Source organism: Apaloderma vittatum, unplaced genomic scaffold (assembly GCF_000703405.1).
Source record: "Apaloderma vittatum isolate BGI_N311 unplaced genomic scaffold, ASM70340v1 scaffold14584, whole genome shotgun sequence".
In the NCBI taxonomy this organism is placed as follows: Eukaryota; Metazoa; Chordata; class Aves; order Trogoniformes; family Trogonidae; genus Apaloderma; species Apaloderma vittatum.
In genome coordinates, this window is record NW_009712217.1 from 1 (window position 1) to 16089 (window position 16089).

Here is a 16089-nt window from a genome sequence, read left to right on the forward strand (position 1 = left end):
GGGAGAGCAGCCCGGCCGCGGGGGAACGCGTCCGCTGAGGGGCAGTGGGTTAAAAACCTGACGGCTATAAAAAGATGTCTGAAAACATAAAGGTTATTTAACAAGTGTGTCTTTCGAGCCAGAAATTGTGGAAGCACAATGAAGACAACCCCAGTCTCAGCCCTTTTAGGTCAGCTTGAGTCATACCACTGGTGAAACAGATAAGATAGTAGAGAGACTCTGGTCTACAAACAGCACATTGTTTAATTGCTGCGTTCGTGCGCTTAGGTTATTCAGTTTGCTGCCAGAAAGCTAATACTCATTTGGGTTATTAGTCTTTATTAGGTAAACAGATTACAAAACATCCTCTCAATTTTTATCTAGCTTTGGCAACTTCATGGTGTGGTTCCTAGTTCTATTACTTTTTAGAAATCCAGCTATTCTTTCAGTGCCTGGCAGATTGAATCCAAATTGAATTAGGACTGGACTAAGATGATCCTTGAGGTCCCTTCCAACCTGATATTCTATGATTCCATGTATCCAGTCCTGAAATAATTTGCTACTTTGTAATGAGCTGTCCTCTTGAGTAGTTCTAGAAAGTGAAGTAAAACCAATGTCTTAATCACATCTCATAGGTTTTTCCCAGTCCTATGCAGTGGAAGTAGATTTAAAGGATGCCTCTAATGCTACGTGCCTGTATGCAAACTGGATGATGAGATTCTTGATAAAATATGAAACAAACAGTAGTGATTATGTAAGTATTCTGAACTGACTTGTTGAGAACTGTATTTTGTTGTGCGTAGAAGTTTAAGTACACTCTCTTACCCAGAGTGTTTCTTCTTTTACTTTCTTCTTGGTTTTTTACTAAGTCAGTTGTTAAGACTACTACTAAATACTCATTCTATAGCAAAGCATAAGTTCTCAGTAATACAAACAACTGAAAGCGCCCTATTGCATTTACTTCAGTAGCATACTAGTCCAACTTGGTGGCATATGTCTATCGAATAATAAATGTGAATTGGAGCTCAGCACAGTAAAGATTTACAGCCAAGTTAGATATGTACTTTTGTACTTGAATCTGCTATGGATCCTTTCTAACTCAGTTGTCAGGAAGCCTGTTTTTTAATTTTGTTGAATAACCTAAAATAATCTCTCTAATCTTGCACAAGGTTCCATCTAACTCCAGCAGGTTTATAGCATTGTGATGAGGGAGAACTGCTGTCTGTGAAAACATTTTAAATTACCCTTTTCTAGAAAACCGCAACCTTGAATTTGTCATCCAGTGTGACACACAATGGAAGCGTCTGTGGCAATGACACACAAGCTGCATTTGTGGCAGTACAGTTTGGAAAAGGCCACTCTTGGAGCATTAACTTTACAAAAACCAACGAAACTTACCAGGGGGACCTCATCACATTTACCTACAACACCAATGATTCGGCTGCATTCCCTGATGCTAAAAGAAAAGGTAATGTTCAGCACAGAATTCTACTTACAAAAAACGTGACCATAAGTGTCAGGTCTCGTGTACCTGACCTTGGTTGGCTTCTTCGAAATTAGAAGGACTAATAATGTATTTAACGACTTCTATGCTGCATACTGCCTGACTATTGTTCATCACACCTGCTGGATAAGAACACAGACTAGTTAGTTTCGCTGCATGTAAAATTCCTCTCAAGTGGAGAACAGAAGGGGAGGATTAACCATTTGAAAGGCCTTGAGCACACGGAAGGTTTATTTTAGTGTGTACTAGACCTTCCACCCACCAAAGCAATACAGTATTAGGCTTTCTGTGTGCTGGTACCTCATAGTAATAGGTTTGGAGTTTTTTTTCTTAAACAAGAACTTAAGTAAAAGGGTTCACCTTTCTAATGGCTTGTGTACTTCTGGAAGCTTGGTTACTTCTCTGCATTACTTACCACTTCAGGTCAGGACACATACATAGAACAGTCAGGAGAGGTTAGGATTGTTAAACTTAATTATTGCTTTGTCTTACTGAATTATGTAAAACCTAACACTGTAAATGTTCTTGTAGTTCATAAGGTATTAAAGGCATTGTAGTTCACAAGGCATTAAAATATTTGTTCTTATTTTTAGGACCAGTTACTATTGTTGTAAAGGATACTATGGGTCCAGTGCAACTGAATAAAGTCTTTGTGTGTCACAATACTGACTTTATTGAAGCAGAAAATGTAACGCAGATTTTCTGGAATGTTACTCTCCAGCCTTTTGTTCAGAATGGTACAATTGGTAAAAAAGGTGAGCATTTGATCTTGAAGGTCTCTTCCAGCCGAAACTATTCTATGATTCTATGATTTCAGTTTGTGAATGAGCTTTTGTGTATCACAACTTAGTTCAGGGAGCAAAGTCCTATTAAAAAAAATCGACTAGTTCTAAGATGTGCTGTGTGGGATAATATTAATGTAAATATCCTTTAGTACATCTGTCTTTGTTTCTGGGAAAATAGATTAGTAGACCAGATTTACTAGTATACAGTAATGTAGATTGTTCCCATGCCAAGATGCTAGTCTAACAAAGTGTGTGTTGCCAGTAATCGGGGTATTAAAAATGAGCACTTCAGAACTACTGCTGCTGACTGGATCATTTGAGCTTCAAGGTTTTTAACTGACTGTCTTTCGTTTTCAGTGGTAGCCTCTTTTCTTTCATTTAAATAGTCCAGAGCTTATTGTCTCATCTCATGGCTCAGCTGCTCAAAGGAGATGAGCACATCATTCTGCTACGTCTAGCTATGTAGTAGAGTCGCTTATTTTGTCTACAGCAGATGCACATCGCATTTTTATAACCACTTGTGCTGGTTTTGGCTGGGATAGTTAATTGGTGTTAAACCACAGCATCGCTTCTCTGCCTTTGTTCATGTGTGTCAGTTTGGTGTGTCATAGGTAAGTAGTACTGCATATACTACGTGGACTTAAAACTGTGGGTTATTGGAACTTCTGAGAAAACGGTAGCTGTAAGTTGTTTGCAATACTGTGTCACAGTGCTGAGCTTGGGGCTTCTGCCTTCATGGTGAGCAGACTCCCAGTGAGCCTAGATTTCGGTAAGGAAATCGGTATCTGTATTGAGCTGACCTCTGAGTCATAAGACTTGACTAAAATTTCAGCACTGAAATCGTGGTTAAAATTTCTTTTCAGAGTTTAGATGTCGTGCTGATACACCTACTTCTGCACCTACTGTTACGCCTACTATTGCCAATGTAACTACTGCATCGATCACCACTTTATCGCCTGCTCCAACTACTGCTCCCAAACCTGTGGAGAATCCAGAAACAGGAAACTATTCTCTTAAAAATGGAAATTCGACTTGTCTTCTGGCTGTTGCAGCGCTGCAGCTGAATGTTTCCCAAGACAAGGTGCTTCTCTTCTATTTAGAAGAATAGAAGGGCTGCTGTAGTTAGTTGGTATGACGTGGGAGGGCAGGGTGTTTGCTTTGTACGCTGCTAGCTCTCCAGAACTGCTTCCAAGTATTGTGTACAGCACTTTTCTGACTTCAGAATTGGTTTTTTGCATACCTAGCTTCAAAACTTTGCGTGGATTCAATGTAACTTGTTACTGAGTACCTCTGACGTCATTAAAAGCCTGGAATTTTCTTAGTGTGTCGGTCCCTGCAGATACTGTCATTCCCCGCAGAGGGAGCCAGAGCTAACCTGTTGTACTAGGTCAACAAAAGACTTGGCAATTTGTTTGCTTCAGGATTACCAGCATGTAAATCAGGTGGCCTTGGTTCGATAGAAGCCAGGCTCAGTCTTCCTGCGCTCATCTTCGTGATGAGCTAATCTAGCCTAAGACTGCTACTGACTGAAACAATGGATTCCTAATGGCAGCTGAATGACTTTGATGTGATATGTCTGTGTTTCAGCCTCTTCTCATCAACATCAATCCAAAGACAACTACTGCAGATGGTACATGTGGTAACAGGACAGCTACTCTGAAGTTGAATGATGGAAATAGCACATTGATCGGTTTCACATTTGTTGTTGTAAGTACCTTCTTTTATTTTAAACTAATCTTCCACTTCAGCATCTTTGCATGATGATCACTTAGAGCAAAATCCGTCTGTCACTTGATGGTGGTAGGCTGTTCCCCTGTAGGAAGTGGAACTGGCTAGCCGACTGCCTCTAGACACATGGAGAATTGGGTTACAGTTGTAGAAAGTGTAAGACTGTAGTAAATGTGTTAGCCTTTGTAAAGCCTGTGTTCTTAAGGTTAAAAATGTGGAATTGAACACTGATAGTTGATTCTTCCTTCTTAAACAGAAAAATGCCAGTGAAGGTGGACAAAAATTTTATCTGAAAGAGGTGAATGTTACACTGCTCAACCGTCTGAACGGTTCTGGTAAGAAATAGTATCTACCTTAAACCCAAGTGTAAGCTTTTATTTGATGTTAATCAAATACTTCCAACTTTTTTTTTCAGTGCTGTTCATGCTTACTGCTACTTCCTACCTTAAGTCTTTTAAGTTGGTAGGAAAAAAAGTAATAAGCAGAAATGTCTACAAGAGTTACTTTAAACAGCAGCATGCGGTTACTCTGCTAATGGGGTCTCTGATAAATATATATATAAATTAAGAGAGCTTCTTGATAGCTGTTTTCAGTAACATAATTTTTTGAGCTGTGAAATACACTTGTACTAACGATGAAGTTTGGTTTTTTGTTTTTTTTCCCCTAAAGCAGCAGTTGTCTTTGACTGAAGATGCTGCTCTATCTTCTGATGACTGCTGCTTAACTCTCGCTGAGAAAAGAAACCAGTCGTCCAAAAACTAAGCCATGCTTTTTTCCAAAATGTTTTTTTCAAGTTGCTTGTCAGGGCTACTGCAGTTAAAAGGGCACTAAAGCTGAAATGCTCGTGACTGCAGTGTTGGGATGTCCCGAGCTACAAGGGAAGCCTCATGTCTGTATGGAGGGCAGGTTACTGCTGAGTGCTGTAATAGCTTCAATGCCTGACTTTTTTTGGTTAAGCAGATCAATCGGGCTTCAAACTACCTTATTTTCCAGAGTAGTTGATGTTTAAAAGTTGACCCCTCTAAATTGAGCTCCTTAGTCTTATGATTGTGTTAACCGCTCTCTTGCATTTAAAGCTGACGTGCAAATTTCCTTTTCCCCTTTGTGTAGTCGTTTCGAATGCAGAGAACAACAATTTCAGCAAGTGGGATGCCTTCCTTGGCAGTTCTTACATGTGCCGAAAAGAACAAACTCTTGAGATTAATGAAGAATTTCAGATACATACTTTTAATGTATGGATTCAGCCATTCCTTGTGAAGGCAAATAAGTTCTCTACAGGTAAGAGTTCTTTTTTTTGTTAATTCTTGTAATGATTGCAGAAGTCCTACTTGCTAAACAGCATCAGCGCTGGGCGCAAGCACTTTACTTTTGAAGCTCTTGTTCCATTGTGTTTGTCTTTTGTTTTTTACATGTGGAATGAAGAGAATCTGTTCTGAGACTGACTCAAGTTCAGGGAAAACTTTGTTCTCACTTAAAAAAAAGTCTGCTAGTTATGTTGGTTCTCTTCATAAAATTTGGAAGAGCTAGAGACACTGAAGAAGGGATTTAAGCATTGCCTTGCAGAATAAGTTACAAATTACTTGACATCATCTTTACGTACAGCTTTTTGTAGCTTGAATAGACAAGAAAATGGGACAAAACTTAAGCAGAAGTGGCCTCTGGTAACACCGTTAGGTGTTTTGTTTCTTTTTACCTGTCTGTCTAAGGAATAGGAGTGTTGGGAGAAAAAAAATGAACCAACAGACCTTCTTTCAGAAGTGTTCTTGAATATCCAGAACTAAAGAAAAATGCTAGAATGTTTGTTTGCTGCATTATCCTGATCTTGTCTGGGGAGAACTAGAATGACTTAAATGACCTCTTAATCTTCAGTGTAACCTAATCCTTGCACTTAATACTTGCAGCACAGTTTTATTGGGCTAGACTAATCTGTAGACAAATAGATTAGGTACAGATTTGAGAACTCCTTTTTTAGACAGAGGTAAGTTAACTCCCCAGATGTGTGAGGGGTTAACAGTATTTATCATAAGTTCTACAGAGTTAGGGTCCCATTTCACTCTGTAGTTCAAGTTGCAGCTCTCTTCTAGTACAGTTCCCTCATCTCTGTGTAACACACCTCCATTCTGGATAGGTTCTTGATACCACATCTAGGTCACTTTATTCTTAGTGAGTAAAAGCACCAGACTTGCCTTAAGCATGGAATAGATAAGCCTGGTTCTGTCTTAAAAGTAGAAGAATGGCTACTCCCTTGTCTAGTACAGCTTTTGTGCACATGAAAACTTGTACAGCATTAGCTTTCTATAGTTTATCAAGTGTTCAAGTGATTATAACGCTTAATGTGTGCTAGGTATACCCTTGAGACCTCTGCAGTTCTCAGTTTCTCAGTTTAAAGATGTAACACTTGATGATTATTTTTTAACACCTTCATATTAAAGAAAACAGAGTAATTTTTTTTTGTACCACACTTGGCAAGTATTCTGTCTTTATTTATTCCTTGTTGCAACCTTTTTCTCATCTACAGCCGAGGAGTGTTCGCTGGATGATGACAGCATTCTAATTCCAATTGTAGTTGGTGCTGCACTTGCTGGCTTGATTGCCATTATAGTGATTGCTTACATAATTGGCAGAAGAAAAAGCTATGCTGGATATCAAACTTTGTGAATCTAAATGTGATTCCTGTTCTGATTTCACTCTAAACAAAGCAAGTGCAAGTTCTGAAGTCCAAAAAAGACCCCAAACTTAGGAGTAATTACTAGCCACAGCTAATTGGAGTTGAGAAGCAGAGAATATTTATCTCAAATGAAGCAGAACTACGTTTATAGTTTTCCTGCTCTAAGACAACGACGTGGGTTTCATAGCTGTTTTGAAGATGTCAAATACTGCATTAATTGCTAGGCTAAGGATTTTATCTTGCAAAACCTCTACAGTGTTTAGGATTTATTTCTGCTTTTTACAAATTATAGCCTGAAACAAGAACACGTTCTAAACTGATACGTGTTGGGCAACTCCCGGAATAGCATAGAATTTGTACTTGCTTCTCTCCTCTGCGTTCCTTAGTTGTTGTCATAATTGTGGGTTAAGCTGGCAGCATTAGTCACTATGTTGACTCGTACAGTGTTTGACAAGGATTGTATGATGCCCAATAACAACTTTGGTTTTCATAGAATTGAACTTTAGGCTGATGATTAAGTGATCTTTTGAAGTGGCAGCAGTAACTTAGCTTTGACAAAATCTGAAGAGTTTACTCCTGCCTTGGTGTAGTTTCAGGAATCATTCCTACACCCTGGCTGTACAAACCAAATGGGTAACCCATACTTGCCAAATGGTGGATATACAAGACAACTTCAGTGCTGTTTCCAAAAAAAAAAAAAATATACTGTTAGGCACTGAAATCTTCATCACTTATTATACCTTGGCAATCATCTAAACTATTCAAGTGAGGCAGAGTTCTGCTAAATTAATGCAAGCTTTTTTTGCTGGCATCAGTTTAAAGGGAATAACCTTTCTAAATATTCCAGAAATTTAAAGTGCACTTAACTTTATATCGTATACTGCACAGAACTGGTCTGTCTTGTTGCTTTGAATGACCATTGTTTAAAGACACTTTCATTTAATGAGCCAGTATCTGTTATTGCAGCTTGAGCTGTCTTTAAATCTTCGTTTTGAATGGTTCTCTGCCAATCAAAATTCATATTCTAACTGCCTGCCATTGGCATTCTGAATGTTTAATGTACTTTGTGTTTGATTGCTGTGTAGCATTTATTAATGTTAAGAATGCAAAAGCCAAACATGTCTGAGATGGACCCACAACACCTGTTTTTCCTTGCTGTATGGAAAGGATAACGAGCTTAAAAAATGCAGTGCAACTGGAATGTTCTTAAACTGCAGCTCTGTAGAGACTAACCCTTGCTGCACGACTTTCTCTGCCCTCCTTGTGCTGTAATACATAGTTTTTACTGCATGGAAAAAAAAAAAAGTCTTTTAGACTTTTAGGTAAGTGTGGCTTTTTTGCATACGTCATAACAGGAGCTGCCTAAACTAGTTGTTTAATGAACATAACATCTCCCCCATTAGAATGAGTTTAGCCTGCATCAAAACTGATTTAGTGTTTTATTAGTGTTTTCTAGGGTTGTAGAGATGTCTGTGGCATGTTTGTATACAAATCATAAAACACACTTCTTTCAGTAATTTTTTTCTTTTCATAAGAAGTTACTCTTGACACTAGCCAAGGAAGCAAATATGGGTGGTTAATGCTTACTGTAGCTTGTAGTCTACAGCTTGAATTTTGCATCAGTTACTGAAATTCATTTTAATGAAAGTGGGGAATGACTATAAATCTAATCCTGAAACAGGCTTCAAGACTTTCCATTATAATTAAAAATTTTTAAAAAGTGGATCTAATGACTTTCATATTAATATATCTTCAAATGCAGAAGTTGATACAGATTTTCAGTGGTTTTGACTGATGTTAGTGGCACCAGTTACACATGCATTTCTGTTAAGGAGTAGCCACCACAGTGTCTTCATCTGACCATGCACATTTTTGAACTGTGCGCAGTTTCCAACTGACGGTATAGATTAGTGCAAACTGTTCCCAAAATTTAACAATACGGGAAATATCTTGGCAAAAACTTGAAACTTAATCCTCGTTTGCAAGTATATTGGCTCAGAGATTGAAGTACTCCTAAACCGATATGCAGATAACTGGTTCAAAAAACATCTTCAGTTTCACCTGACTGCCTGTTATAAAACCACTAGTTTTCCTGTATGTATTGCTCCTTAGGGAACTGTCAACCTGTTCAACATGTGCTCTAAATAATAAAGATTGTTCTATTTCTTAAGGAAGCTTGTTCACATTTTTTTTAACTAATTTGAAAACAGACATCCTCTACTGTCTTTTTTAAAAGAAAATAAACTAAATGAATAAGGTCAACTTCAATCAGTGTACATCTGAGATTGCGTCACATAGCTGGTGAAGGTGCTCCTCCAAGAGTCCTCCGTTGTCTGGGTCTTAATGCTTTGTTTTCCACACGTTCTGAGGTGTGCCAGGGTACCGTGTGCTAGCAGAAGGCAGCTTGGGAGCTGAGACACTGTATGTCTGGTTCATCATTAGAAATTTGCTTCTAAATTTCTTTTCTCAGTTGTAGCTCCATTCAGACAAGGTGTTTTTATGATTGATTTTGCTAACTGTTGTAAACTGGTGTACAGCTGTGAACAGTTTCCTTCTTGTGGTCACCCTGAAAAATGAAAATCGGTCTCTGCATTCAGCAAAAGTGGGAAGACCTTAAGGAGCCTTCTCGGAATTGGTCAGTAGCTTCATCCTCTGTGGTAGAAGCTGTGTTGACCCTGTCTGGGCTGCCAGTTCTTCTGGTAACAGTAGTGCTCAATGCTTTTTTTTTTTTTCCATCTGCATGGAGAGAGACACTACTTTTCCCTTCACTGCACCTCTTACTGGTCCTGTGAACTCTGTGGCCATAGCACAACGGGAAAAAATGTGATCTACTCCTGTAGCCTTTCTTCTTGATTCTAGTCTGCACTGCTTGTGTCATCATTATGTTACTGCTACCTTCTTACCTGCTACACAAAGTCAAAATAACATTAGCACCTTCCTGTAATATAAGCTGGAGTCAGCTGAAGCTTTGGTAATATGGAGGAAAACACAAATATTTTAATAGGCTCTTGATAAAGAGCTTAACAGTGGGGTTCCTAAGGATGTAAATCAGTCAAAGGGAATTTAAACTACAATGGGACTGCAGGCATCAAATCTCCATCAAATTTTCAATACAAGTCAGGCTGCAAGAGTGTGACAAAGCTTGGAACAGGCACTAGCTACTGCTGCCCTGTAGTTAAGTGGTGTTTCAGTAAAGTGTGTCACGGAATTAGGAGTCAGCCAGCGTGTCTGGGAAAGGGAACTGTTGTATTTTGGGGAGGCGGAGGTAGTCAGGGTTTTGTGGATGGATGACTGATGCGCTGTTATAAATAGTTAGAGGGAGATTACAGTGTTAAAAACTTCAGTTAAATGCATTTCTTTTTCAAACTTGCCCTTTTTCTGTTTACCTGGAGGCTGCAGCCCAGAAGAAGGCAACTCCACTGTACCCATAGCAGTAGGAGCACCTTTGCAGGGGTTAGTTGTCCTAGTGCTTACTTTGGTTACAAGAAACAGTGTAATGCTGGATATGAGTAGTTTTAAAATGGGATAGTTCATTTAAGAAAAAAAAAATAACTCAAAAGACAGCTTGCTTGCCAAGTCAGGCAAATGGCTTTTTAAAAACAAACCTGGTTAAGAAATTGTGCAGAATATATTGTGGTTTATGTTTAAACCTTAACAACTTGCAATACATTCTAGTTCGTAATCACAGAATGTTAAGGGTTGAAAGGGACCTGTAGAGTTCATCTAGTCCAACCCCCCTGCCAGAGCAGGATCCAGTAGGGCAGCCACACAGGAACGCGTCCAGGCAGGTTTTGAATGTCTCCAAGGAAGGAGACTCCACAACCTCCCTGGGCAGCCTGTGCCAGGGCTCTGTCACCCGCACAGGAAAAAAGTTTTTTCTAATGTTTTTTAATCAATTGAGGAATTAATTTAAATTCTTCCAAAATACTACACTTTTCATTTCAGAATATGGAAGACGTGGAGTGGCATTATGTCAATAAAAATAGTTTTGTTCATGTTAAATATTAAGAGGTGTAATTATCATAAACTGTGGTTTGTTTTGATTAGTATTGACTGTGCCTTATAGAGTTTGCTAAATATTAAAATCATGCTCTAAAATACCAAGATTTGTGATCTTTTAGCTTAGAGATGCCATACTAGTAGTGCTCAAAAGAACCCTTCCAGCCAATGAACTTTTTTTTTTTTTACCAAAATGTTCCTATTGTATAGTATATACCAATAAAACCAAAAATGCAGGCTATCTGTTGCATCTCCTAACTGGAAGTAAAATGAAAGACAGCTTTTATACTGGGGCTAAAACTGTTAGGGACAAAATTTCTGATGACTTTCAATGAAGGCACACATTCAACCAAATACGTCAAGACAGCTGTTCCTCCTGGCCTGAGTGCGGAGTCTGTTTGTTGTGTGCAATTACCGGGTTCTGCGTTTGAAGACACTTCTCTGAGGCTTCTAACCGTCGTCCAGCAGTGACACATGGGTAGGTGTGTGCCAACAGCAGTGGCAAACTGGAGCGAGGTAAAGGCTGGAATGTTCCTGGCATGAAACTTTAAACCCTTTTCGTCTGGGAATTCCTTGTAACACTGCCATAGTGTGATGTGTATTGCTGCAATCTCCTTCCTTTAAAGAAGAGAGAAAGGATATTTCTGTCCTTGCCAGCTGGGCACTTTTCATCCTTAGCAAATTCATTCATGTTTAGTATTAATGACCCATTATCCAGCGTGTGGCAGTTCAGTTGTGTATGTTGATCTTCGGTGAACAAAGATGACTAAATATCAAATACAATTCTCTGTTTAGGATCCTTAAATACTTTCTCAATAGTCATAATATTTTAAGTAGCTCGTAACACAAGGAACACATTTTCTTTCCTCTTTTCCCTGTCAAGTGTTGCTCTGCTTGGCAGCAGGTGTCTTCAGGTTGTCTGAGTTGAGTATTTTTAGATAATGAACCTCCACGTGTTGTTGGGATTTTTTTCTTCTCAGCCAAAGGCTGTGTAGAGCCTTTTGTAAAGGAGTGGTGGTAGGTGTGTATGGGATTCTAGTGAGCTAAGTTGAGACAGTGAATTTCCCAGAACTGATTCAGTTAGAGGCTCAAACGGTTTAAATCTCCCCTTAAAACACTAATTTTTGCTAAAGCACTGAATGTGTGTGTGATGCTTACTCTGCTCTAATATCAACTCCAGCAAAAAAAGTTTTGTGAGGAGCTCTGCTCTGCAAGTCAAGCACCCTGACTGCGTTGAAGCAGTGCACAGACACTGTATATCACGTCTTGCAAAACATCTCTTCTTGGCGCTGCACGGGTGGAGCTCTGCTCTCTTTACGAGATGGGAAGAATGCCAACGCCTGCCTCCGTGTCCAAGGTGTATTGCTGAGTTTGGCATCAGCTCCCAGTGTTGTTTGCTAATTCTTGCGTGGATGTTGGTATCAGCAAGGAGTTCATCACATATTTTATAACCTGTGCATTAAAAACCACTGTAGCATAACAGCTGTCTCTCTTGATTTTTTTTTTTTATGTTGGTTTTGGTAAGGTCCACATAGTTCTCAGATGAAACTGAGATTTGTATTTGGATTGAAAATAAAGTTGCTTACTCAAAAAAGAGAGTCTTTCTGTGTTTTCCTTTCAGTGCTTTCAACATATATATCTTGCCTGTCCTGTAATTTCTACATTGTTCCTTGGTTTGCTGTCCGTTATTTCTCTTTGGAACCTGGAGAAGTGCTGGTGGCTTGAGGGTTTTGGAAGTCACTGAGACAGGACAGTAATATACCGGTTCGTCTTTTTTTCTTGCTGTATTGCTCTTAACTCAGGTTCATCAACTTATGCATGCTCAGACTGCTGGTTTGTCCTCACATTTCTAACTCCAGGGACTGCTTAAGAGAGGAAGATGAAACTAAATGTACAGAACTATATTACCAATTCAAATCATGTGTGCAGTGTATGTGTTTAAAGAAATCAATCTATCAATTCTTTCCTCGATACTATTTTTACTTTAGATGTATTACTGTATCTGATACAGTGTAAATTCTCAAAAATATCTGTTTGCTCCTTGCTTTCTTTAGTCTCTAATGCTTGGTTTCCTTTTACTAATTTGTTTTTCCTTGCCTTTTTTTTTTGTTTTTCTTCTTTCTGCAGCTGAAGAATGCTTTGCTGATTCTGACCTGAACTTTCTTATTCCCATCGCGGTGGGCATGGCACTTGGCTTCCTTATCATTCTTGTCTTTATATCTTATATCATTGGAAGAAGAAAAAGTCGTACTGGCTATCAGTCTGTGTAATCTCTTCGTTCCGTCCCTGTTGCTACCTTCCTCGCTCTTCTCCTTTTCCCAGACTTCCTGATTTGCCTCTTTAAAAAGAAGAAAACCAAATGAATTCGTAGTTTATTTTAAAAAGTTTAAAGCACTTGATGACAGAATAATGTGCCATGAGTCTGAAGGTGAATTGCAGAGTTACTTGAAGCTACTGTATGATTCTAGAGAAAGTAAGTGTTCTGAGGACCATGGAACTGAGTAGTGGTGATGTGTGTCCATGTGAGAAATAGGATTATTTTCAGTAAAGAAGACATCTACAAAACTTTTTCTGTTGTTTAATCTTTTTATACAAGAAAATTTCCAGTTGCTTACAGCTTATATTGGATAGTACTAGAGCTAAAACCATAATTAAAGGTGTGACTGCTATCTCGAAAGCGAATTGTACATGCTGTGGGAAAATGAACACCAAGCTCTTAACAGGCTTCTATCAGGAACTTGGAATATGGCTGTTGCCTTTTTTTCATTAGGAGCTTGTTCTTGTGAATCAGTCTGAGTTTCATATTCCTTCTGAGTGTAAAGGTGGTACCAGATCTCACTAATAAACTAACATAATATGAGAAGAACATTTCATTCTAGTAAATTAATCTAACATCAGCATGGAGAAGTTGACTGTTAATGTGTGTTAAATAGCTTTGCACTGACATGATGTCTTTAATGTCTTTGTTCACAAAGATAAGGCTCAGTCCTGGAGAACTTTCACTACTTAGAAAAGCCAACAGTCTGCCAAAGGAATTGTGTCCTGTGCTGTTTTGTTTGTGCTTTGCCTTTTGTTCAGAGCTTAATTGTGAAATGAGAGAGGGAGGCTGGAATTTCACTGACTGCAGTTTGTCTCAGTTTTGATTCTGTTCACATAAAAGAAACTACACAGCGCTTCAGCGCTAGTTCGTGTGAGGCTCAAGAGTATTTTGAGAGCTCTCAAAGACTGACTGAGAACGGGGATTGTTCAGAGATTCCTGCAGTTCCTTCAGATGGCTTTCATGGGTTAGCAGGGGATCACTCAGAAGCTGTGATCTACGAATGCAAGTGAAAATACAAAACCAGTCTGTTTTGATCGCATTAATCTCCTTTTAACTTCCCATTTATTGCTCTCTCAAAACAGCTGAATAGTGTAAGAGCACAAAATTTGTAGTATGAGGAATGCTGATCATAAAGCAGAAACTAATACATAGTGGAGAAAGTCACTTCCAAAGGAGTAAGAGCATCTGACTTGTTTGAAGATGCTTTCTTTGTTATTAGCATCATACCTCTTGCAATTCCATGTTCTGTATCTAACCTGTACCAAAATAGAAGCTCATTCTTTGTGGTTGTGTTCTGCTTCATTCCCATCAGGTTCATGGTGATGAGATGAAAGAAGCCTCTTGCTCTTTCACCCTCTTTGGTCTATCTCGCTAAACCTCGATTTCCAACTGGCAGCTCAAGAGCTGCCAGGTCTGCAGAGATCTCCAGGTGGCACACAAAGCTTCTGTCCTCTGCAGCAAGTATTTACTAAAGCAGCTTTAATATTTAATCTCTTTGTGCATTGAGCCTCTATCTGTAAACTTTGTTATTTCACGTGCACAAAGAAGACAGTCAACACTGATGTTTAAGTAACTCACAATAGCTGTATATTCAGAGAAGGGAGATTTCAAAAGAGTTACTTTTGATATATGAGAAATACCTGCACGTTCAGTGATTTTTGTCCTCACTGTGACCAAAGATAAGCTTTACCTGAATTGGACAGCACTGATTCTTGTACAGCAAATGGACTCTTGAACCAAGTTGTCTTTTTTTGTAGGAGTGAAAAAGACAACTTTTTTTTTTTTTTAATTGAGTAAATGCTGCAAGTTGGACTCTGTGTGTTGGCTTTAGTTGTCTTGGTCATTTGTGTTGTGCCTTTGCTCTTGCAATACTTGATTTTCCTTGCCAGAGTGGTAGATGGTGAAATATTTTGGGACTGGCAATTTCTGAGTAACACCTACTTGTCTAAGCATGTTACTTGTCTGCTGCCAGCCGATGGTTTCCATCCAGGGTTTTAGGCTCAGATTGCAGATTAAAGCATTTTGCATCATTTTTGCTTGGTTATTTTAATAAAATCTAGCAATTTCATAAATGAATGTATATTTTATATGTGCATATAAAGTATTATTTTGGGCTTCAACAGAAGTCAGAAATTTGGCCAGCACTTTTAGGTGGTTGTAGCATGAAGAGTGGTGTACACAGTTCTCCAAATCTGTACAAATATGCTGAAAGCAGAATCGGTGTATGGAAAATAAAGTTAACTACAGTGTTTTTAAAACTTTGTTTTAGTGTAAAGAGACACATGCCATTTCTGAGAACTTTTCCAATGGGATCATTGATGTGATGGGATCTAGATATTGGTGGGGGAACAGAAACTTTTGCTTCTAAGCTGTTCACGTGTTTACATCCCAATTAGTTGGTCTTTCTTTGTGGCTTGGATCAAAGCACGGGTCCAGCATCTGCTAAAGGACCAGCTGCTTCATGAGTCCTTCCAATAGGCAGGTAAGGAATAGATTTGTCCTGTTGCTAACTGGAGAACTGTTAATTTCACATCCTGAAGCATGGAGGGTTTGGTTTCCACAGAAATACAAGTGTTTCAAAAGAGCTAAAGCAATTGGCAGGTGGGGAAATGTTTGTGGATTTAACTTGCTTCTGACATCAAAAGAAAAAACCACTACCATAGCAGCATCTTCCTCGGTAGAAGCTGGTTTCTGTTGAGCAGAACATGCCCCTTTAAATGTGTTGTGCAGGCAGAAGGATTGTGTTGCCCTGGCTCTATCAGTGTCGTGTAAATAACGAACTCCGAGCAAAATTAATCCCTAAACTACCTCTGGTTCAGGTTTTTGACAGTTTTCAGTAAACATGTTTTTGCCTGATGTTTGGTTGTGGTATTTAGTGTATAGCGAGGTTTATGGTACTGGGCTTCTGAACTCTTTGGCCCTAGGAGGCTAATCAAGTGCTCAAAATTCAAGGGTCACATTACACACTGCCTTGAAATTCAGTCCCCAGCTGGCCAGGACAGGGAACTGAAGTCACAAACTGCGTCTCTTATGCCAGTGTTTTAAGAGTAGTCCCACAGAAATAATTTTACTGCAGTTGCTTTATTTTTAATACGAAAAATTACTT

At 38.9% G+C, this 16089-nt stretch overlaps 1 protein-coding gene across 1 annotated transcript; it reads left to right on the top strand.

Annotated features, from left to right (window-relative positions):
- The first annotated feature begins 619 nt into the window (after window positions 1-619).
- On the top strand, window positions 620-6889 carry LAMP2 (lysosomal-associated membrane protein 2). Its single transcript, XM_009867905.1, has 8 exons — window positions 620-733; window positions 1234-1447; window positions 2077-2238; window positions 3132-3349; window positions 3856-3975; window positions 4253-4331; window positions 5107-5274; window positions 6515-6889. Exons 1-8 carry the CDS (start codon window positions 689-691, stop codon window positions 6652-6654), a joined length of 1146 nt encoding a protein of 381 aa, XP_009866207.1. The 5' UTR covers window positions 620-688; the 3' UTR covers window positions 6655-6889.
- The last annotated feature ends 9200 nt before the right edge of the window (window positions 6890-16089 follow it).